The following is a 25,206-nucleotide window of genomic DNA, read 5'->3' as shown; positions in this document are numbered from 1 at the left end:
ATAAAGCCATAGAAAGATTTTATGAATATCAGTCCCATTAAGATCTCTTTCTCTCCTTCCCAGCTCTTGCTTTTTTTTTTTTTTTACAGTAAGATACTTGGGTATTAAGCATAGAATAGGATGGGGACTATTTTGTGTGTGTTGTGCGGTAAGAAGAAATTCAGATTTGCCAGTTTGATTGAGGGCGGGGGGGAGAGAGAGAGAGAGAGAGAGAGAGAGAGAGAGTGTGTGTGTGTGTGTGTGTGTGTGTGTGTGTGTGTGTGTGTGTGTGTGTGTCAAGAGCCATGAGCATTTTTGAAGTGGATCACTGGAACAGAAAGCGTGCCCCATCTCTTTGCAAAGGCCCAGAAGAGTTCTGCGGTGGGTGGGACTGTAGCTTTGCCAGGTGGAGAAAGGGCGGGCGAGTGGTAGACTTGTACACCGGTTCAGCTACCTGGCTTGGGAAACGTAGTTCAGTTCTCCAGGGCGGGGTTTGGCAACTTCTGCTTTAGCATCCGAGGAGGGAAGGTGCGACCTTCAGTTCTCAATTTGCTGTTTTCCTTAGAACTCCCTCTCCCGCCCTCCCCGCACTCCTCCCAGGACCCTACTCCCACCGCCTGCAAGCAAGGGAGCACAGGGAAAGCGCAGCATTCTCTTACTGGCTGCAGGGGTCGGGGAGAGGAGAGCTGGTTGAGGTGCCTGCCGTACCCCAGCTCGGCTCTCAGCCCGGGTGGGCTCTGGGGTCGCAGAGCGGCTGGGGTTAAGGTGGGCGCTCGCCTGTGCCTAGCGACCGCTGGCAAGATGAACGCTCAGTCCGCCGGCTCGCGCGACGCGGGCACGGGAGAAAGTGGCGGTCAGTGATGGAGCTGCTGCCATGACAACCACGGCGGTCAGGACCCGCGCGCGTCCGGGCTGCTCCCGGGAGGAAGGCAGCGTGGAGGCCGGAGGCAGCCGCTGAGCTTGGCGTCCGCGCGTCCCCGCGTCCCGTGCTGCGTCCCTGGAGGAGGCGGGGGCGCGGTACACCCAGCTCCCTTGCGCCCCGAGCCTGCGCCGGGCGGCGCTCCGCGGGCTGGGAGTGCGGGCCGGGCTGGCCGCCAGTCGCCGCCCGGGCTGCGGTGGAGGACATCCACGGCGCCGGAGGATCCTCTCGCTGAGCCGTCCGCGGGTCCCTGCGGTGGAACTTTTTGCACCTTTGGGTTCCAGATTAGAGACTTGGGCTGTTTATAAATATATCTATACATATGTGTGATCTAATAAAACATTTTCTCCTCTCCTTGAAGCAGCAGTTTTTTATGACATCTCCTTTATGTCAGAGACACTTGCCTGGCTTCTTTGGGTTATAAACTTTTGATGCCAGACCTCTGCAGAACGTGCCCAACTGAATCTTAAAGTAGCATCTTGAAGAGAGGGAAAGAGAAAGAGCAATCTGTGACCTTCATCCCTGCACCTTCCTTCTTCCTCTCCCTTCCAGGCTGCCTCCTCCTCTCCAGGGGAGCGTCAAGAAAGCTCTTTTTTGGTTGCAGGAGGGGCATCTGGTTCTGCCAGGCTGGAAAGCTGAGGCAGGATTTGAGGAAGAATCACTAGACTCCGCAGAGCCTGGACTCGTTTCTTCTTCTCCCTCTCTGCTTCTGGCTTGCTCCATCCCTTCCTCTCTCCCCACACCACTTCCTGAGACTCACTGGTGTGTGGGGCAGGGGACAAGGACCGTGCCGCTGCAGGAGTTCTGGGAAGTTGTGGCTGTCGAGGATGGGGGTCTGTGGGTACCTGTTCCTGCCCTGGAAGTGCTTCGTGGTCGTGTCTCTCAGGCTGCTGTTCCTTGTACCCACAGGAGTGCCCGTGCGAAGCGGAGATGCCACCTTCCCCAAAGCTATGGACAACGTGACGGTCCGGCAGGGGGAGAGCGCCACCCTCAGGTAGGGAGCTGTACTTCAGCGGGGGACTGAGCCCCTCTATGTGTTTATGTGGGTAGGGGCGATCAAGAGAGAGAACAGAAGGCTTGCATGGGGGATTGCAGTATGTGAGAGGGACTTTGCAGGTTCCAGAGGTGCCCACTTGCATACTGTGGCAGCTGACACCCATTCTCCTGGACAAGTTTGTCGTTTTCTCCAGCTTCTCTGGTCCAGGATCATATAAGTGAACACTGAGGTCCATGCTTGGGACTACATGTAGCTTTGAGTCCATGACATAGCTAGATTCACTTTTGTCTTGGCACCAAGATGAGAGCAGAGAGCCCTGGAATTGACACACTGGGGGATCATATAAAATGGCTGAGTTCCCCTGTAGCTCTCTCACAGGCTGGAAGGTATGAGATAAGGCAGGAAAATGCTCAAGATAGGCTGGCTTGTTCCTCTTAGAAAGATACCTAAAATTCCAGGCTCTGCAATCACTAGTGCTGGGCCACGGCCCTTTATGAGTCTGCTCAAGATGCAGCCATCCATGTCAACCCTGTGTGGTGATCCTGGGTCCCCTATTATAAATTATGAGGGCAGTTTTATCTTTGCAGGCTCAGGACAAGAAGCGGAAACATGTAGCTTTTATGCAACGACATCACTCCTGTGCAAAAAGCACAATAGGAATGCTTTTTGTTTTACCTTAATGAGTTACAGAGAATCACTTACATGCTCCAGGCAGAGGGGTGGAGATTCTCGGAATATGAACCTTTGGGGACTGGACTTGCTGCAGCAGAGACTTTAATAGAAATTCAGCCACCACTTTCCACCAGCTCAGCAGATATCATCTTTTATGCTTTTAATGAGGCAGTTCTGGTCCTAGGAGACAGATTCAGGGACGTCCCAGCTTAACTCTGACTCACAATCTACACAGGGTGAATGTCTTTGCCCTATCTCTGACTTTGATGATTATGGTAAGAATAAAATATTCTGCCCCAGATTCTGCAGCCAAAAAACCTGGCTTCTCCAAAGAATGGAGGAGGGTGGTTGTCCTTCTTGTTCTTCTCTTAGATCCCATGATTGAACCCTCTCTGCATCTAGAAAAGCTTCTCCCCCGGGAAGAAAATAAAGACCACTTAGGACACCAACTATCCTTTCCTAAGCCGAATCTTCTTTTGAGCTAAGGAACAGATTTCAGAACACTGTCTGCTGGTAATCGGGGGCCTCAGGAGGAGAGAGAAAAAATAGGATAGACACAGACCTTCCCTGACAGCAAGAGGGAAACCCCCAGCTTGTCCCAGAGTAGAATGTAATATGCCTATTTCATTGTCTCAAAGAAGTTTCAGGAGTCCCCTCCCTGAGAAATGACTTGTGGATGCACATTTGCAATGAATCAGTCAACTTAGAGATGGGAGTAGCACCTGGGCTACAGTGCATATTTACCAAGGAGATGCCGGTAAAAGTAGGTGCAAAGGGATGTTGACGCTGCCATGTACCTCTCTTTATTTTCTAATCTACTACTGGGTGCAAAGAGTCCCACCATTTAATAAAGCTTCAGTGATGAACTTTCCAAAACCCTCTTTCCTTTTCCTGCCCCTAAAAGTTAAAACCAGAAACAAAAAACTTGAGCTGTCTGCTTTCTAGGTTGCAATAAGACTATTCCACCAGCAGAGGGCCGGCCAGCTACAATCTACTTTTTTTTTTTTTTTTTTTTTTTTTTTTTATTAGCTGCTGGCCTGTTTTCATGATCTTCAATTCTAATGTTTAGCAGCTGGGCTTGGTAATGGGAATGAGAGTGAAAAAAAGAAAAAGCTGAATAGTTGCTTTTTGTGCTTTGTGGAGAGGGAAAAAACCTTATATGTTTGAATACAAATGTTATCTGTTACCTGATTGCATGCTTTATTTTATAAAAAGTAAGCACACGTTTTATGTTGATTTTGCCTCTCCTCTTCAGTAAAATTTGCCCTGAAGTAGAGAAATTCAGCACATTGTCCACATTTTAATCTCTTTATATCCTCTTTCTTTTTACTTCTTGTAGTTTCTTCTTTTATTACTTTCTTCATTTTTATCAATGCCTCCATTTTATATGCGTTTGCCTATTATTCATTCTCTTCCTTTTTTGCCTTCATCACTTAAATTTTATTATTCTCCGATATTTTAAGGTTCTGATTTTACTACTAGCGTAATGTTTCTTAAAACAACATAAATCTCTCTGAAGATTTGGGGGAGTCCCGATGTCTCTCCTTTTGTTTTCTATGCTCCTTTGGTATTGGCTAACATCTGTGTTCCCATCTCAATGAAAAACTTATTTGTTGGTACCATGCTTCCAGTCTCTGGAATTCCATAGCCTCAACCCCAGATAAACATGTCATGTTTTATCTTGCATTGTGTTTTGCTTTTTTAAAAAATGTAATTCTTAAGTATAGTCACTCTTGAGTCTCCTTACAGATGTTCCATTAGGAATTCAGTGTTTGGGAATTTAGTGTTCTGAATGCATCAAATATTCAGAAAGTATTGAAAATAATTGAATGATTCCCACACCCATCAGCCACAGGAATTCTTTTCAAATGTGGCTGCCCTGGATCAAACTATCCCAAGCTTGTGTCAAACCTTGAATAAAATCACATTGGAGACCAAAGAATGAGTAGGAAAAGCAAAAGAATGGAGAGAACTGGGTTCTTCTTTGAATTTTCTAGTGAGAAATTCCCCAGTTTAGATACAGATGATTTCCTTCCTTGGAGATATCATTTTAATGTGTTAGATCCTTGATTGCATCGAGGGATGTTTAGAAAGTGATGTGCCAAAGACGACACTGAAGTTTTGAACGTGCATGAAACTCATTTATATAGGTGAAGCAATATTATCTTCCTCATAACTACTTCACAGAGCTACTTAAAAAGTAAAAATAATTATTTGAATATTGAGTTATTTTGCCTTCTTGGAAGAGAGGGGATATGGAAAAAATGAAGGTGGTATTCACTACAGCCGAATTCTAGCTTCTATGAATCTGATTTGAATTCATTATTACAAATGGGCCCTTTTGGCCAGAATCATTTCATTACAATTATCTGCTGTTGGTTTAAAAATGTTCTGTGTCTTTCCATTAGATTAGATATGACAAGTCTCTAAAAATCCTGTGTCTGAATCAGTGCCCACATCAGGAAAGGAGCCCAGGATGCTCAGTGTGGTTGGCTAGTGTCTATTAAGCCATTTCAATTGCAGTGATGATGGCCAGATGTGTTTTCTTCATGGGCCTCAATCTCCTTTAAATTTGTTTAGTTTCTCATTGGGACCACGTTATGAATATTTTGAGCTGGTGCTATAGGATGGAGGTAGGAGTTGTTGCTGTAACTGTTCCACTAAATGGGAAAAGTCCCACCAATATACTGTTTTATTTTTATTTTTATATGGGAGGATAATCAGGTTTGATAATCCAGGCTTGCTGATCTGGGATTATGCTTAATAACTCTTTTCTAAAATGTCCCTGCATTTTCATTTGGAGTTCTGAGCTAATCCTTTTGGAACCAAGTATTTGAGGGTTACCTACAGCCGAGGAATAATCTGAACAGCAGGATTTTGCCAAAGCAGTGGGGCAGTCAAGCTCCCAAGTACAACATTCTGTTGTTTGCCTGGGTGTTTCTCTATATTTTGTACTTATGATCAGCAGCTTTTCTTTTTGTGTAAATTAAAAAATTCAGAGTAACTGCTAAATTATTCAAAACAAGTACATGATTTTACATTTCAGTGCTTAAGTTGCCAAAGCTAAATGGGGATTTGAGGAAGTGCAAAGGCTTGGCTCTTGGTCTGGGAAGATGAAGACAGAAAAGACATTGAAGCAGAGTAGGTCCACAGAGTCCCTTCAAGTGGCAGTGCTGACCCAGCTACCTACTGGCAAGCTTTTTAAAAATTCGCCTTCCAGGTTCTAGCCAATGCAATCAAAATCTCTGGAGTTGGGCATAGGTGTGGGCACTTAAAAAATCTCTCCCAGAATTTCTAATGTGGAATTAGAGTTGAGACTCACTGCTCTAAAGCCCGTTTTTGCCCCAGAGCATCTGAACAAGGCTGGTCTCCATTGGTCCTACCCCCCTGTAAGTGTTCTCTCCATGCCCGTATGTACTTTACCATTCACAGGCTACCTTGGCTTCTAGAAAGAGCACTGTGCTCAGGGACCTGAATACCTGGGTTTGGTTCTTATTCTACTACTATATGGTTTTGAGCACTTCAGTTCAAGTGCGGACACATGAGAACAATATCTGCCGAATCTATGCCATCAGGTGAGATGAAGTATATGGTGTTTTTCTGTTTAACTATAAAGCAACATATATATATGTTGTCACTGGTGGTACATGGAACTCCTCAATAACAACCTGTAATACTCTCAATATTTTCCAGTTTCATCTGCCCTACCTTCTGCCCCCAAAGATACTAATCTCTTCCTAATTCCACTCAGCATCCTTTCTGCTTGTAGTCAAGAATTACTCTAATCTGAATTCCAATAATGCTTGCTACAGATTTCTATTCTAATAGATACACACCGTGGACCTGCCACTTATGTGTAGTTTTGGTTAGACTTTGAGCTCCTGGCAGTTAGGAATCATGTCTTATGTACTGAGTACACATGTGGTAGATACTAAGGATTAAAATAATAAATATTTGTTAAATGCTTTAATCCATCTTAACCAGACTCAGTCTCTTACAATATATTATTACCTCTGCAGCAACAAAGTGCTTATATTTAAAGGGTTTTAGTCTTGTCAAAATATGATGCTGGGATATTCACGTACAGCAGTTGGTTAGAGATGTTGGAGGCCAGGGACTTTTGGGTTTTGCTTCAATCACTTGCCAGAGGGGACAGTTGAATCCATCTTTGGTTGCAATCTGATCTGAAAATATGCAAAAGGCTTCACTATCCCTGAGGGCAAGACACTGAGCAGGGCAGCAGAGTTGAGAGGAATCTTCTTGGTGACAATAGAGCAATATATGTGGAAGTGAGGCTGTCTCTGTGGAGGTTTGCCTTGCTGTAGACACGAGGAGATACACAGGATAAGGAAGCAGTAGGGGCAGACAGGCTGCCTAGCCATTCTGCCTGAGAAGCTGCTATGTTAGGATAGGGGTGCAGCTGCAGGATTCAGCAGGCCTGGAAGAGCAGGGCTGGCTGCACTCTGACTCTCTAATGTCACTGAAGGATAGGAATGTGTCTGCCTCCCCCACAACACATGCCACACGCCATATACCACAAGCCAAAGCTGGAGATGGGAGAAGTTGTAAAGGATTCAAGACATATGCTTCCTGGCTTTCTGAATTGCTCTGGAAAACTCAGCCGCTCTTATCTAAGTCCTTTTGTTCATTTTTGGCCTTTAAGTAAACTTGGCCCTTGGGTTCAGTTTAGTCCTGTTGTTCTCATTTCCCTTCCTTTCAGCTTCTAAAAAGGGACTGTGCCCTTGGCCTGTTTATTGTTTTTTTCCTGTGTACTTGGCTCTGAAGGGGTCAGGGAGGACAGCAGCACTGGCCAATGTAGGGTGCAAATCTGATGGGGTCCAACAGTGAGATGCAGAGAGGAGAAGCCAAATAGGTCCTATTTGACCTTCGCAAGGGAGGATTTATTAAATTACTTATTAACAAGAAACAGTGTTCACAATCATGAAATGAAGTAATTATGGTCCAGAAATTTCATTGCCTATTAAGTTAGGAACTAAGTGTTAACCTTTCTTGATTATAATTTTTTAATCCATACAAGATAGTGCCAGATTATTTCAGGTTTGTTTGTCTGTTTATTTTTTTCCCTGCAGGAAGATGCTTTTGCTAATTGGGATTTAGTTGAATTTGAGAGAAAGTTTGCATAGGGTGGGTGTTGGAGTGGAGGCTGCCTTCTCAGTCCCCTCCCACCTCTCAGTAAGTGACACCTTCCTGAAGCTTCTTGTACCCTGGTGTATCTTTTTTAAGAAGTGAAAATTCAAGATGCGATGTCTCTGCAGCTCAACACTTATCCTTGATCTGTGTGTCATTTCCTTGATAAAGAAGGTTAAAGAAAGGAAGAGTTTGAGCCTTATGTCACTCTCCCTACAGGATCTTACTACAGACTTTTTAATAAAATGAGCAAGGGAAGGGGGCCTTTTAAAACGAACACACTTTATTACCCATGGTTCACTCTGTGTCTTATCGTTTCATGTAATTTTCAGACTATTATGAACCCCAAATAACAGCCTAGGAGACTGAGGTTTAGAAGATTTGAGTCACTTGCTTTTGGTCACACGGTTTTTATGTGTTAGAGTCTGGATTTGTTCCTGCAAGACCTTTTTTCTTCTTTTCAGCTTTATAATATCCCCTCCCAGATATAGAGAACAGAGAAAGTTCCCAAGTGCTACAAGTGGATGAATTCCAAAGCCCCCTCTCTGTTTCCAGGAACTGTGTTTTACCAAAGATCAGGCAAATCTGCATTTTAGTCTATTGTCCTGCCTTTGGCTGTCTCCTTTGCTTCCTGGTGCTTAACTCCCCTCACCTGCCCATTGGTAAATGCCACTCCTTCTTCTGGGACTGAAAAAAAATCATGCTGCAAACAATGCAAAGAATGAAGGCCACAGGAGGGTTCAGTGACAATCATTGGTGCTCTTAGCTTTGAACCTATCCTAAAGGTTGTCCTTTCTTGTTGCACGGCCTCCCACTGCACACACAGCATCTCCAAGGACACTGTAAACCAAGACAAAGCAAGCAAGTAATTTGTTGACAAGAATGCCAATGCCAGAGCATTTCCAGGAGAATCGTGAGGAAAATGAGTGATCACTATGGAAGTATGTTTTTTAATCCTAAAATATATGTCATTTCATAATTCCTCCTCCCCATCTTTATATTCATATTCTAATTTAAGCCACTGAGGCTGTAAAAACAGAGAACCACAGACCTTCTTCTCATATCCTTGCTGCTAGAGGAAACCATGTGACCCCTTTTGGCCTCCTCTTCCCTGGAGATGGTACATTTTGCTTAAATCAAAGAAATGCTGAAGGACTTGACCTGGCTTCCCATAAAGGTGCTGATCAATTAGATGTTTAAAAATTAGTTTTGAATATTAAACATTTTCAGTGGATCTAAAGATTTATGGTATTAACTAAGTTTCCATTGCATAATAGGAACAAAGAATGTTTTAAGTGGTTGTTAAGTTTCCTGGCTAGCCTACAGAAGATAATTTAACTCATAATTATCCAAAATGCTATATACTACCAGTGAAGAATAATAGAAAACAAAGTTGTGGAAGAAGTAATTATGTAAAAGAGAAAAAAAAATGAACGATAATTTTCTATTTATCGTGAATGCTGAAGAAAAGTAGGCATAATTAGAGAAAGATAATACAGAAACATTTTCTCAAAGATATTCCTGAATACTTTCAAAAGTTTTGGAATTTTTATTGTTGTTTTTGTTGTGCTAAATTTAATTTTAAGATTCATAGCTTTCATTTTATTTGATTCAAGCATACATTTGCCACTTCTTGGATGATTAGGGATTCTTTTCTAAATATTATGAAGAAAGGAAGACAGATAAAGGAAATGAAAGACAAAAATGGAAAGAAATAAGTAGGAGAGAGATTTTCCCAAGGTGTCAGCTAAGAGTTGAAGGAAGACAAAGGAACTAAAGGTGGGGAAAGTGTTTACGAGAGAGAGAGAGAGAGAGAGAGAGAGAGCGAGAGAGAGAGAGAGAGAGAGAGAAACCTAACATGGAATTACTGAATAGTCAAAGGTAGAGAAAAGAAGGAAGAGATTAAAGGAGGAGGAAGGAAAGAAAGAAGGAAATGGTAGACAAAAATTACTGTGTCCCATCTGGTGCATGAACATCTCCATCCCTGACTATCCAGGTCACAGGACCCCACAAGCACAAGTATCCAGCGCCCATATAAAATCAAGGCAAAAAGCAACTTAGGGCTCGAGTTCTTGTTCTTTTTGTCCCTTGGTCCCTACTTGTCCCACAGGAGGAAATCCCCTTTCTTGTCACTGAGTCCTAGTCCAACTCTTCTTACTCTGTGTTAGATCTACAGCAGGCTCTAGGTGATTGAGAGGACTGCCTTGCCCTGCTGAGACCTCTTTACCAGGAATCTTCATCCACCCTTGACCCCACTCCTCCCAGCCTAGTGGTTCATAGACTTTTCAATTCTTATTGTTTGCCTGTCCACCCAAATGTCCACTTTGGAGACCACCTCATGTACAGGCAGCACGTGAGGTTTAGGCCAAATCAGACCTGCTCTTCTACAACTAAATTGTCTATTCTCAGTCATTTTTAGATATATGAATTGCCATGTCAGATATTTGTCCACCTTGGCTGGGATTCATTCAATTGATGCCATCACAACATAGGATCCCCCCATGATACATAAAAGAAGTAGACAGAATCAGTTACACAGGGAACTGAATAAGTCGAGTGTTTTATTGGAGTAGCTATGCTTACATTGAGATATTTGGCTATAAGGCTCCCCGTGTTAAAAGGAAATAATGTATTAAGTGGAATAAAGTATTCCACTTTGTACTATCTTATGCTTTCTTATGCCATCTTTATAAATCTTCCTCTTCCCATTGTTGTTTTCATTGCTTTCATGTCTTCTGTTAAATGCAATAATATCCTCTCTTCATCCATGTGTTACCAGTGCCCAGTGCAATACCTAATATGTAGTAGTGCTTCAAGTTTGTTGAAAAGATGAATGCTTATCCCTATCTCTATCTCTCTGTCATCCTCTCTCTCACACACACATATACACACACACATGCACACACACACACACACACACACACACACACACACACACACACACACTTGCTTACTTATTTTGAAGCAATTGGTAGTCACTGAAATTACAACTAAGGACTCTGGCATTTGAATTCTAGTTGGGATAATGATCATTCCCTAGGTAATTGGTATTTAACTTGTCCTGTGTTCTCCTGCTCATTATAATTGCAGTATTTCTGAATTTCACAATATTCTTAAAGCCGAGAGATTCAGAGCAGTTTCAAGGGAGATATGCTTGCCTCCTCTCTTTTTATCAAGGTTACATAATAGAGGATGACACATTCCATCGGTATATCTGCAAACTTTAGAGGATGGAAAAGCTGATATGAATGACTCTTAACATTTCACAGGGATCTCAGGGTGAAGGGATTTATGGACCCATTTCCTTGAATATCTGAAATGTACCTGCTTCTGTGATAGGCTTTCATTGTGACATCCCTGAATAATTCTCAGCAGCGTGTATCCTGATGCAATGGAAATAGTTTATAGGATATTCTTGGTCTCATGCTCCATTTTACAATTGCATAGTCAATGGGTACTTAGAGAAATACAAGATAAAATATAACCTTATGAAGAGGCTAAGAGGCTAAGACTTTGCAGTCAAACAAGCTCATTTCAAATCCTAACTCTGGAACGTATTGGCAGAATGTAGTTGACTAAGTCTCAATTTCTCGATTAAAACAAAAATAGAGATTATATACCAACTTCACTGGGTTGTTTGGGAGGAATACATGACATTAAGTTTGTAAGAGCTTATGACATATAGAAAGCTCATAATAAACATCATTTGTTTTAAATATAAGTTATTGAATTCACAATTTAAACAAGCAGCTTGTATTAACTACCGACTGTATACCAAGCACCGTTCTAGGCAGTGTGGAAATTATAAAGATGAATTATTCCTAGGCTCTCCTCTTTAAACATTCACATCTAGTGAATATATTAGCAAAATAAAGAACCCAGAGATCAGAAAGTGGGGGAGGAAAGGAGAGAGAGGGAGAAGAAGGAAGAAGAGGAAAGAACATTTACTTAAAATAAAATGTATATTAAGTGTTCATGTACACAAACTTGAACATCTATATTCACCCATGTAACCATCACTACACAAGATACAGAACATGTTTATCACCTTCAAGGAGTTCCTCCATGTCCCTTTTTTACTGTGGTAAAATATACATAACATGAAATTTATCATTTTAGCTATTTTTACGTGAACAGTTCTGCGGCATTTTAAATACATTCATATTATGTGAAACAATCACCACTATCCCTCTCCAGAACTCTTTTTATTTTTCCAAACTGAAACGATGTCCCCATTAAACATTAACTCCCCATCTCCATTCCCAGAAGCCTTGGCAAACACCTTTCTACTTTCTGCCTCTATGAATTTGACTAGCCTAGGGACCTCATATAATTGATATCATACATTATTTGTCCTTTTGTGACTGTCTTATTTCACTTAGCTGAATGTCTTCAAATTTCAATAGTATTGTAGCATGTGTCAAGATTTCTTTCCTTCTTAAAGGCCAAGTAATCTTCCATTGAATGTGCACACCACATTTTACTTATCTAGTCATTTGTTGGTGATCGCTTGGGCCTCTTTCACTTTTTTGCTTTTGTAAATAATGCTGTTATAAACATGGGTGATCAAATATCTGTCCAAGTTTCTGCTTTCAATTCTTTTGTGAATACCCAGCAGTGGATCATATGGTAATTCCATTTAATTTTTTAGGAACCATCATACCATTTTTTATAGTGACTGCACCATTTTACATTCGCTCTAGCAATACATAAAGATTACAGTTTCTTTACATCCTCACCCACACTTGTTCTTTTCTTTTTTTTTTAATTAAATTTATTGGGGTGATTTTGATTAATAACATTACATAGTTTCAAGTATACAATTCTATAATATATGATCTGTATATTGCATTGTGTGCTCACTATCCATAGTGTAGTTTCCCTCGGTCACAGTGTATTTGATCTTCTTTACTCTCTTCATCAGAACTCCAACTGCCTTCCTTTCTGGTAACTGTCATACTGTTGTCTGTGTCTATGAGTTTGTTTATTTTGTTTGTTCATTTGTTGTTTCCTGTTTTACATCCCACAGATGATTAAAATCAAATGGTTCTTGTCCTTTTCCATCAGACCTATTTTGCTTAGCATGATACTCTTAAGATCCATCCATGTTGTCAGAAATAGCAGTATTTTATTCTTTCTCATGGCTGAGTAATATTCTATTGTATACATGTAAAACATCATCTTTTTTAAATCATCCACTGAAGGACATTTAACTTGTTTTCATGTCTTGGCTACTATAAATAATGCTGCAGTGTTCATAGGAGTACATAAACTTTGCAAATATGTATTTTCAAATATATATTTGGATAGATACGCAGAAGAAGGATTGCTGGATAGATAATAAGGTAACTCTATTCTTGATTTTTGAGGAACCTCTATACTGTTTTCCACAGTGGTCGTATCAGTTTACATTCCCACCAACAATATATGAGGGTTACTTTTTCTCCATATCCTTTCCAACATTTGTTATTTCTTGTCTTATTGATAATAGCCATTCTAACAGGTGTGAGGTGGTATCTCATTGTAGTTTTGATTTTCATTTCCCTTATAACTAGTGAAGTTGAGCATCTTTTCATACATCTGTTGGCCATTTGTATGTCTTATTGGAATGAGTGTGTGTTCAAATACTCCACTTGTTTTTTAATAGGATTGATTTTATAGTTGTTGTTGATGAGTTGTATGAGTTCTTTATACATTTTGAATATGAGCCCCTTTTCCGAAGTATTGTTTGTAAATATCTTCTCCTACTCAGTTGGTTGCCTTTTTGTTTCGTTGATGGTTTCTTTTGCTGTGCAGAAGCTTTTTAGTTTCATGTAGTCCCATTAATTTACTTTTGCTTTTACTTCCCTTGCCCGTGGAGTCAAGTACATAAAAGCCTCTCTGGGACCAAGGTTTAGTATCTATGTTTTCTTCTTCTTTCTGTTTTTTTTTATTGTTTCAGGTCTTATATTTAAGTCTTTGATCCATTTTAAGTTAATATTTGTGTATGGTGCCAAATAGCAGTCTAGCTTCATTCTTTTGCATGTGGCTTTCCAATTCTCCCAACACCATATGTTGAAGAGGCTTTCTTTTCTCTGAATGTTTTTGGCTTCTTTGTAGAAAATTAGTTGCCCATATGCATGTGGGCTTATTTCTGGGTTCTCAATTCTGTTCCATTGGTCTGTGTGTCTTTTTTCTGCCAATATCATGCTATTGATTATTGTACCTCGTAGTATAATTTGAAGTCAAGGAATGTGATGCCTCTGGCTTCGTTCTTTTTTCCTCAGGGTTGTTTGGCTATTTGGGTACTTTTTTGGTTCCATTCAAATTTGATGATTTTTTGCTGTTGTTCTATTTTTTTGAAAAATGCCATTGAGATTCTGATGGAGATTCCATTAAATCTGTATATTGCTTTAGGTAATATAGCCATTTTAACTATGTTCTTCCAATCCATGAACACAGAATATCTTTCCATTTCTTTGTGTCTTCTTCGCTCTCTTTCAACAATGTCTTGTAGTTTTCAGTGTATAGGTCCTTCACTTCCTTTGTTAAGTTTATTCCTAGGTATTTTATTCTTTTTGTTGCAATCGCAAATAAATTATCTTCTTCATTTCTTTTTCTAACATTTCATTGTTAGTATACAGGATTGCAACCGGTTTTTGTATATCGATTTTGTATCCTGAAACATTATTGTATTTGTTTATTGTTTCTAATTATTTTGGAGTGCTTCTTTAGGGTTTTCTCTATACACAATCATATCATCTGCAAAAAGTGACAATTTGATGTTTTCATTCTCAATTTGGACGCCTTTTATTTCTTACTCTTGCCTGATTGGCTGGCTGGGACTTCCAGTACTAACAGTGGTGGCAGTAGGCATCCTTACCATGTTCCTGATGTTAGAAGAAAAGCTTTCAGTTTTTCACTGTGAAGTACGTTATTAGCTAAGAGTTCATCATAGAAAGCCTTTATTATGTTGAGGTACTTTCCTTCCATAACCAATTGATTGAATGTTTTAATCATAAATTGATGTTGTTTCTCATCAAATGCTTTTTTTTTTTTTTTTGCATTTATTGGTATGATCATATGATTTTCATCCTTTGTTTGGTTAATGTGGTATATCACGTTGATCAATTTGCATATGTTGAACTATCCTGGAATGAACCCCACTTGGTCATAATGTATTTTATCTTTTTAATGTATTGTATTTGATTTGCTAGTGTTATGCTTAGGATTTTTGCAACTATATTCATCAGAGATATTGGTCTGTAATTTTATTTTTATGTGTTGTTCTTGCCAGGTTTTAGTGTCAGGGTAATGTTCGCCTTGTAAGATGAGTTAGGAAGCATTGCTTCTTCAACTTTTTGGAAGAGTTTAAGAAAGAAAGGTATTAAATCTTTAAATGTTTGGTAGATTTCACTAGTGAAGACTTCTGGTCCTGCACTTTTGTTTTTTGGGAGGTTTTTAATGAATGTTTCAATCTCCTTACTGTTGATCTGTTCGTTTAGATTTTCTAATTCTTCATGATTCAATATAGGAAAGTTATATGTTTCTAATAATTTATCTATTTCTTCTAGATTATTGAATTTGATGACTTATAGCCTTTCCTAGTATTTTTGTATAATCCTTTGTATTTCTGTAGTGCCCATTGTAACTTCTCTTTCATTTCTGATTTTGTTTGAGTCTTTCCTCTTTTTGTCTTAATGAGTCTAGCTGGGAGTTTGTTGATTTTATTTATCTTTTCAAAAGCTAGTTCTTTGTTGCAGTAATTTTTTCTATCAATTTTCTATTCTCTATTGCGTTTAATTCTGCTCTATTTTGCTATTATTATTATTATTTCCTTCCTTCTACCGACTTTAGGCTCTGTTTTTCTTTTCTAGTCCTTTAAGGTGAATTATTATGTTGTTTATTTGAGATTTTTCTTTCTCTTGGGTGGGACTGTAATGCCATAAACTTTTGTTATCACTTTTGCTGAATTCCCCAAATTTTGATGTTTCACTGTCATTCTCATTTTTCTCTATATATCCTTTAATCTCTTTCATTTCTTCTTTGACCCACTTGTTGTTCAGTATCGTGTTGCTTAAACTCCACGTTGTTGTGATTTTCTCTGCTTTCTTTTTGCAGTTGATTTCCAGTGTCAAAGCATTGTAATCAGAAAATATGCTTTGTATGATTTCAATTTTCTTAAATTAGTTGAAACTAGTTTTGTAATCAATGTATGATCTATCCTTGAAAATGTTCTATGTGCATTAGAGAAGAATGTATATTTTGGTGTTTTGGTGTAAATACAGATTATGCCCATTTGGAATAATATGTCATTTAAAGCCAATATTTTCTTATTGACCTTCTGTTTGGATGATCTATCCATTGCTGTCAATGGGGTATTTAAGTTTCCTAATATAATTGTATTTTTGTTAGTTTCTCCCTTTACTTTTGTAGTAATTGTTTTATATATTTTGGTGCTCCCAGGTTGGGTGCAAATATATTAATAAGTCTTATGTCTTCTTGATGTATTGTCCCCTTTATCACTACAAAGTGTTCATCTCTGTCTCTTGTTACCTTTTTTTAAAATCTTGAAATCGATTCTGTTTGATATAAGTATTGCTACACCCACTTTTCTCTAAATGCCATTTGCTTGGAGTATCATCTTCTACCCCTTCACTGTGAGTCTATGTTTGTTTTAACAGCTGAGATGGGTTTCCTGGAGGCCAAAAATAGTTGGGTTTTGTTTTTTCATTCATGCCATTACTCTATCCTGGATGAAGTCAATCCATTTATATTTAGAGTGCTTGTTGATACATGAGAACTTCCTATAGCTGTTTTTTCTTTTGTTTTATGGTAGCTCTATGTCTCCATTGTTTCTTTTTGCTTGAGTTTCTGTCTGTTATTTGAGTTTGCTGGTATACTATGCTTTTTATACTCCATTTCCTCTTTTTTATGTTATGTGTTTCAGTTCTAAATTTTTGTTTTGTGGTTATAATTTTAAAAAAAATCACATCTACAATAGTCTTTTTTTCTTCTGATTGAATCCTATCTCCATTCACCTGTGCAAGTTCAGTTCTTTCTCCTTCTCCCTTTTATGCTGCACATTGATTTTCAAATTATAGTAACTATCGTCTTCTTTTTAAAAAAGTGCTTTTACCTCTTTTAACTTTTATGTTATATTTAAATGTTTAATACTCTATTCTGAATAAGAGTTGGAATTTCCTGTTTTGTCTGTTAGTTAATCATCTTATAGTTTTGTATCCTTTTGCTTTTTTGTTTCAGGAAGAAAAATACCTTTCAGCATTTCTTTTATAGTAGGTCTCGTGGTGGTAAATTCCCTCAGCTTCTGTTTGTCTGGAAAAACCTTTGTTTCTCCCTTATATCTAAAAGATAACTTTGCTAGATATATTATTCTTAGATGATGAATTCTCCCTTTCAATATTTTGAATATTTGATTTCATTCTTCTAGTTTATAAGGTTTTTGTTTAAAATTCCAATGATAGTCTAATGGGATTTCCTTAGTAGGTTACAGTCTCCTTTTCTCTGGCTGCCTTGAGAATTCTTTCTTTGTCATTTACTTTTGACAGCTTTAATATAATGTGCCTTGGAGAAAGAAGGTCTTTATAGATTGAAATAATTAAGTCTTCTATTAGCTTCTTGGATTTGAGGTTCCAGTTTTTTCCATAGATTTGAGTAGTTCTCACTGATTCTTCGTTTAAATAAGGTCTCTGTTCCTTTCTTCCTCTTTTCTCCTTCAGGTATACCCACTATGCTTATATTGCTCTTCTAATGAAGTCAGATACTTCTCAAAAAGTTCTTTTTTATATATACTCTTGATTCTCTGTCTTCTACCTGAATCATTTCTAAATTTCTATCTTCAATGTCACTATTTTTTTTCTTCATCTAGTCTGTTCTGTTTCCTAATCTTGCTAGTTAATTCCTCATCTCATTTTTTGAGTTCTTCAGCTCCAGAATTTGTTTGGCTCTTTTTACATTTTCAATCTCTTTGTAAAGTACTCCTTTTGTTTGTTGATTTTATTTCTGACCTCATTTAACTGCTTTTCTGAGCTTTATTGTATCTTATTGAATTTTTTAAGAACTGCAGTCTTAACTTCTCTGTAATTTAAATCCAGTCTTTCATGTCTTTAATTTTATTTTCTAGAGATTTTTCATGTTCTTCCTGTGCTTTTTTGATATTCATTCATGGTATTTGATGGATTATTTCTCTGTCTGCCTGGAAATTTGAGGGAATATATATATATTTTTTCTTTCTTGTTTTTTCTTTTTCTTTTTCTTTCTTTCTTTCTTTTTTTGAGTGCTTGGTTTTTCTATTTGTTTAGAAGACTTTCCTTGATTTTCCAGAAGGTGCTGCAATAGCTCAATATTTTGTTTTTTCTTACCTGTACTACTGGGACTTCTGTGATCTCTCTGGGACTGTTTTCTCAGCCATAGGAAATACCTCATATTCCCTGAAGAAGTGGAATCTCCTTTACTACTCAGTCGCTTCAGTCTCAGGGGACTAGCCTCCACCTTATGGTGAGTTGAGGCAAGTGATGGGGCTCCTGGCCTGTGTGTTCCTGTTGCTGCTTTCCTGTAGCTAGAAGCTTCCTATCCAGCTGCACTTTCTGCACTCCATTACAGCAGCCTCTACCAGGCTCTGACATGATGGGTTGGGGAGGGATGTGCAGGGAGAAAATGTCTCTTGCATCAATGGCTTTGTTTCTTCCAGTGCATTTAACTGTAGTGAGTACAGACCACCCAGGCTGAAATGTTGCTGCTGCCTCTTTGCAATCAGGGGAGTAAGAATTGCAATACTAGATAGCCACAGAAAGGTGGTGGTGCGAGGTCAGATTCCCACCTCTGTGACTTTGTTACCCTGGTGATGGTGGCTGGTGATCACTGCCACCCTCTGCCCTCTCTGCTGTCTCTGATCCTGGGTTCAGCCTTGATGTATACCAGTGACTCAGGATGGTTTGATGTCTCCACACTTCAAGTCAGCCTAGTGGGGTTGCACCCTGACCCTTCACTGCTGTCACATCTGCTTGGGCCATGCTGAGTGCCAGACCGTGGTTTCTGTCTCAGCCCTTCCCCTTGTGCAGTATCCCCTGTTTGTGCCGGTATGTACATCCTTGGATATCTCAATGTGCAGATCTCTTAGACATGTTTGTGTGTTGAGGAGGAAATCCTTTGTTGAATTTTGGCAGTGCAACTTATTGTGACTTCAAGGGGAGAGACCTGAAGGTTTTCTCATATCACCATGATGCTAATGTCACTCTCCCTCTTTTTTTTTTGATAATAGCCATTTTAACGGCTGTGAAGTGGTACATTGTAGTTTTAATTTCCATTTTCCTAATGATTAGTGATGTTGATGTGATTTTTGACCATTTATATATATTTGTTAGAGAAGTGCCTAATCAAGTTAATTGCCCATTTTTTAATAAGTTGCTAGTTATTTGTTGTTGAGTTGTAGAAACTTTTTACATATTCTGGATATTAGTCCTTTATTAATATACAATTTTCATATTTTCTCTCATTTATGGATTACCTTTTCACTCTGTTGATAGTTGGTACACAAAAGATTTTAATATTGAGGTAGTCTAGTTTATTTATTTTTTCTCTTTTGCAGCTTATGCTTTTGATGTCATAGGCAAGAAATCACTGCCAAATCCAGTCTTGAAGATTTCTTGTATTTTTTTTTTTAAAGTTTTATAATTTTAGCTTTTATGTTTAGTTCTTAGGTCCATTTTCAGTTACTTTTTATATATGGTATAAGGTAAAGATACAACTCTATTAATCAATTAATTAATTAATTAATTTTGCTTGTGGATATGCAGTTTTCCCAGCACCATTTGTTGAAAAGACTATTTTTTTCTCCACTGACTATTCTTCACACCTATGCTGAAAATTCTTTGAACAGATATGCAAGGGTTTGTTTCTGGGTTCTCCATTTTATTGCATTGTTCTATGTGTCTGTCTTCATTATCACTACCACACTGTTTTGATTACTATAACTTTGTAGTAGATTTTGAAATTAGGATATGTAAGGCCTTCAACTCTGTTCTTTTTCAAAATTGTTATAGCTACTCAAGAATACTTGAGATTTCATATCAAATTTAAGATGGCGTTTTCTATTTCTGCAGAAAAAATCTTTGGAGTGTTAATAGAGATCGTCTTGATTGTATGGTTCACTTTAAGTAGTACTGACATCTTAACAATATTAAGTCTTACAATCTATAAACACAGATGGCTTTCCATTAATTTTTGTCTTTTTCAATTTCCTACAGCAAAATTTCATAGTTTTCAGTGTACAGATCTTTCACCACCTTGCTTAAGTTAATTACTAGGTATTTGTTTTTAATGTTACTATATATAGAATTGTTTTCTCAATTTCTTTTTTGAGTTGCCTTTGTTAGTGCATAGAAATATAACTGATTTTTATGTGTTAATTTTGTATTCTGTAACTTTGCTTAATTTATTTATTAGTTCTAACAATCGATTTGTGGAATTTTTAGGATTTCTTGCATATCAGTTTATGTCACCTGCAATTCTTTTCCAGTTTGGATTTCTTTGAGAGCTTTTTCTCGTGTAATTGCTCCGTCTAGAATTTTCAGTACTATGTTGAATAGAAGCAATGAAAGCAGGCATCCTTGCCTTGTTCTTGCTATTAGAGGAGAATATTCATTGAGTATAATGTTAGCTTTGGGTATTTCATGTTTGACCTTAATTATGCTGATGTAGTTTTATTGAATTTTAAGTTTGTTGAGTGTTATTATCATGTAAGCATATTTAATTTTGTCAAATGTTTTCTCTTCATCAATTAGATGACTTTTTTTCATTCTGCTAATATGATATATTATATTGATTGACTTGTGTTGAACTATCTTTACATTCCAGAAATAAATTTCATTTTTTCATGGTATGTAATCTTTGAATATCCTGTTGAGTTCAGTTTGCTGTAAATTGTTGAGAATTTTTACATCAATGGTCATAAAGGATATCGTAAACAGTTTTCTTGTCTTGTAGTGTCTTTGTTTGACTTCGATATTGGGATAATTCTGACCTCTCAGAATGAGTTTGAAAGTGTTTCCTCCTCAAAGATTTTTTGGAAGAGTTTGAGAAGGACTGTTGTTAATACTTCTTTAAGTGCTTGGTAGACTCTACTAGTGAAATCATCTGGTCTTGAGCTTTTCTTTGTTAGGAGATTTTTGATTGCTGATTTAATTTCCTTATTAGTTAAACCTCTGTTCAGATTTTCTATTTCGTCATGATTCAGTTTTGTAGGTTGTGTGTTTTTAGGAATTTGTAAATTTCATCTAGTTTATCTAATTTATTGACATACAATTCTTCACAGTACTCTGTTATAATCCTTCTAATTTCTGTAAAATTGTTTTTCATGTCCCTTTCATTTTTAATTTTAGCTATTTGAGTCCTTTTTTTTTTTTTTCCTTAGTCTAGCTAAAGATTTTTTACTTTTGTTATTATTTTCAAAGAACTGATTCTTGGTTTTCTTGATTCTCTCTATTGTTTTTTAATTCCTATTCTCTATTTCATTGATCCATCTTTATTATTTCCTTCCATTAGTCTAGGGATACATCGATCTCATTTCTGACACCATTGATTAGTTTTGTCTGTTTTAAAATTCCATATAAATAGAATAATACTATATCACACAATGCTCTTTTATATTTGATTTATTTCCTTTAGCATAATGTATTTGATATTTATGCATATTATTTCTTATAGCTCATTCCTTTTGATTGCTCAAAAGTATCCCATTGTACATATACACTATATTTATTTCTAATTTTTGGCTTCTATGAATAAAGATACAATTAAGATTTCAGTATACATCTTTGAGGAATTTTTTCCCCCCTTAAGAAATACTTAGGAATAAAATGATTGAGTCATAGTGTAGCTTTAGCTTTTAAGGAAATATCCAGACTGTTTCCTCAAGTTATTATATCAAATTATATTCCCACCAGGAATGTCTAAGAGCTCCAGCTGCTCCACTGACTCAACTTTTTAAATTTTAATATTAGCGATTTTCGTGAATGTATAAAGTAGTATATCGTTGCAAATTTTAATTTGCATTTTCATGAGGATTAATAATATTAGATGTCTTTTCATGTGTTTTTTTTTACATTGGCCATTCATCTGTCTTCTCATAGACCATGAGTGATTGACATGTTATCCTATAATTTATTCAACAAATATCTATTAAACACTATATGTCATGTACTATTTTCCAGGCAGTGACATAGGAGCTAGGTTGACACGAAGAAAAGAGATCAAGCTTCTGACATCATAGATCTTATATTCAAGAGCAGAAAGGCAAATATTAAACATGATAAACTCATTAAAACAATATAACATTATACAGTGATGGGTGCTCTGAAGAATAATAAAGTAAATGAATTGAGAAAGACAGTTGGCTATATTCTCACTACTGGAATTACTCATTTGATGCTTGGAATTTGAGTAGAAACCTTACAATACATCAGAGAATTGAGTCCACAGGATAAACTGCCACCCTGAAAACTAGAGAAGCGGGTACAGAGAATCAGTGTTTATTCTGAACAGAAGCCATCACTCTAGTCAGGTTCTTATAGGAACAGTTAAAGGGCAATTAATTGACTGATTTATGGAGACTGAGTGTGGACTAATTTGAAAACTATCTCCAAGAAACAGAGCCATGGTGGGGCCCTCACACTTTTGTGAGTTTACCTCCGGGAGCTACAATGGGTCCTCAGGGTGAAAATAGGAGAACTGGCAGTAGGAGGGTAACCATTTTGATATACACCCAGAGCATTCTATTCTCCTTAGCAGAAGCCTGTCTTCACTGGAAACTATTTTTCAAGAGCCTTACTATATTGGGGAAGGGAAATACCCAACTCCAACACACCAGTTTTTCATGTATCAGAAAGAGAATACCCAAACACAACCCCTCTAGTCAAATGCCAGAAACACAGCTTAAAGTGAAAGACAAAGCATCAGAATCAGACTCAGTCATGGCTGGGATGTTAGAATTATCCAACCAGAAATTTTAAATTACTATAATTAATATGTTAAGAACTCTAATGGAAAAAATGGACAACATGCAAGAACATATGGGTAATGTAAGCAGAGAAACAGAAATTCTAAGATAGAATTTAAAAAGGAATGCTATAAAAATTGTTGCAGAAATAAAGAATGCTTTTGATAGATGGGTTCATTAGTAGACTGGACATTGAAGAGGAAAGAGTCAGTAAGCTTGAAGACATGTCAATAGAAACTTCCCAGACTGGAAAAGAAAAGAAAAGAAGTCTGAAAAAAACCCAGGAAGTTAATGTTCAATAACTATGACAATTACAAAAGGTATAACATATATGTAATGGGAGTACCAGAAGTTAGAGAAAGGAATAGAAGAAATATTTGAAAAATATTTGAAACAATAATGACAGAATTTTTCAAGATGAATGTGAGGCATCAAACTGCAAATCTAGGAAGTTCATGAGACACCAAGAAAGTAAATGCATACACACACAAAATTCCAAAAAAACAAAAAAAAAAAAACCAAAACAAAACATTCTTTACCTAGGCATATGACATTAAAATTAAGGAAATTTAGAAGAAAAAAAATTCCTGAAAGGGGTCAGAAAGAGGGGGATTATTTGTAGAGGAACAAGGATAAGAATGAGATCAGACTTCTCTTTAGAAACCATCCAAGCAAAAAGAGAGTGGAATGAAATATTTAAAGTTTTGAAAGAAAAGGATCACTGACCTAGATACAAAAGTTTCCAAACAAACAAAAATTGGGGTTATTTGTCTTCAGTTGACCTGACTTATAAAAAATATTAAAAATAGGTCTTTAGAGAGTTGAATCATGAACAAGAGCTCATGGGAAGCTTGGTTTAACTCACATTGCTCTGATCATTCTGCACCTCCCTCCATTCACCAGTATTTATAGTTATAGCTGGCTCTTTGGTGATCAAATTATTTGTTCATTCTCTCTCTCTCTCTCTGTCTCTTTCCCCACACACACACTCACTCACTTTTTTTTTTTTTTATTCTGGGATGTTTGTTTCTTGAAGGCAAGAATATTATTTCAATTTACTTATCTAAAGTACCTCCTGAGATGCTCTGTAAACGATGCATATTAGCACTGTCTGCTTGACAAGAGGCAGGTAGATTGCATCTATCTCTTTGTCCTCATCTCCTTCTCGATTGTACAAGTAGGTACAATCAGATATTTATATATATTTGTGATCATAACAATGGTGGCAATAATGATGAACATAAGCAACTTTTATTTGTGTAGTGATTTGCAATTTGCTCATTCTCTTCCTGAAAAGTTATTTTCTAACCTCTTTGTATACATGTCATGTCTTATTTATCTTTCAGGCCTCTCTCAAATGTTGCTTCACCTGTTAATCTTTTCTGATTTTCCTTGGTATCCTTTATATCAATGATTTCCAAGTTTTCCAAGCCTGATTGGCCATCATAGTGACCTAGGAAGATTGTTTCAGAATACAGATTTCTATGCCTAGCCACAGACATACAGAATTAGGAATACTGAGATATATACCCAAGATTCTGATTCTCATGCAACCAAAACTAGTTCTAGGTACCATTCTTTAAATATTACATTTGACCTTCTAGTGTTTCCTGTAGAACATATAGTGGGAATAAACTGTAGCTCTTTTCATTCTCCCATCACTTCTATACTGCTAACTGTGACATATCTGTCAATTTTCCCAAGAGTATTTACATGTGTTTCTCAGTCGCAGGACTTGAGTTCCTAGAACATAGGGAAAATATCTCATTTATCTCTGTATCTATATTTCTGAGTACAATGTATTTTTTTCTTGGTCTTTTTGTTAAATCTTACAAAATCCCACTCAGATTAATTTTTATTATTTTTATTTTTTTAATTTACTAATTACAGTTGACATTCAATATTATTTAATTTTAGGTGTACAGAATAGTAGTTAGACATTTATGTAATTTACAAAGTGATTTCCCCAATAAGTTTAGTACCCATCTGACATCAAACATAGTAATTAAAATATTATTGGCTATATTTCCTGTGCCGTACTTTACATTTCTGTGACTATTTTGTACCTACTGATTTGTACTTCATCATCTTCACCTTTTTCACTCAGCCTCCTAACCTTTCTTCCATATGTCAATCATCAGTTTGTTCTCTATTAGTCTGTTTCTGTTTTGTTTATTCATATATTTTGTTATTTCAATTCTACATGTAAGCGAAATCATATGGTATGTATCCTTCTCTGTCTGACTTAGTTAGCGTAATACCCTCTAAGTCTATCTATGTTGCGCAAATGGTAACATTTCATTCTCTTTTACGGCTGAGTAATATTCCGTTGTATACATGTACCACTACTTCTTTATCCAGTCATCTATCAATAGATGGTTGCTTTCAAATCTTGGCTTTTATAAATTACACTGCATGAACATAGGGATGAATATATCTTTTTGAATTAGTGTTTTGGATTTCTTCAAATCAATACCCAGGAGTGGAATTGCTGAG

General features: G+C 37.4%; 1 protein-coding gene across 10 annotated transcripts in view; it reads left to right on the top strand.

Moving 5' to 3' along the window:
* Positions 1-247: 247 nt before the first annotated feature.
* The window catches only part of OPCML (opioid binding protein/cell adhesion molecule like), a 495,048-nt gene continuing 470,089 nt past the window's right edge, over positions 248-25,206 (top strand). For 7 of the 10 annotated variants that reach the window (XM_011376227.2, XM_011376225.2, XM_023521048.1 and 4 more), the window contains exon 1: positions 758-1,892. In XM_011376227.2, the coding sequence (XP_011374529.1) occupies positions 1,726-1,892 (167 nt within the window). In that variant the 5' untranslated portion in view covers positions 758-1,725. The other 3 variants (XM_023521043.1, XM_023521046.1, XM_023521047.1) reach the window with 3 other exon arrangements.

Source organism: Pteropus vampyrus, unplaced genomic scaffold, assembly GCF_000151845.1.
Source record: "Pteropus vampyrus isolate Shadow unplaced genomic scaffold, Pvam_2.0 Scaffold288, whole genome shotgun sequence".
NCBI lineage: Eukaryota > Metazoa > Chordata > Mammalia > Chiroptera > Pteropodidae > Pteropus > Pteropus vampyrus.
Note: the sequence above shows the minus strand (reverse complement) of the source record. Positions and strands in the feature narration are given on the sequence as shown.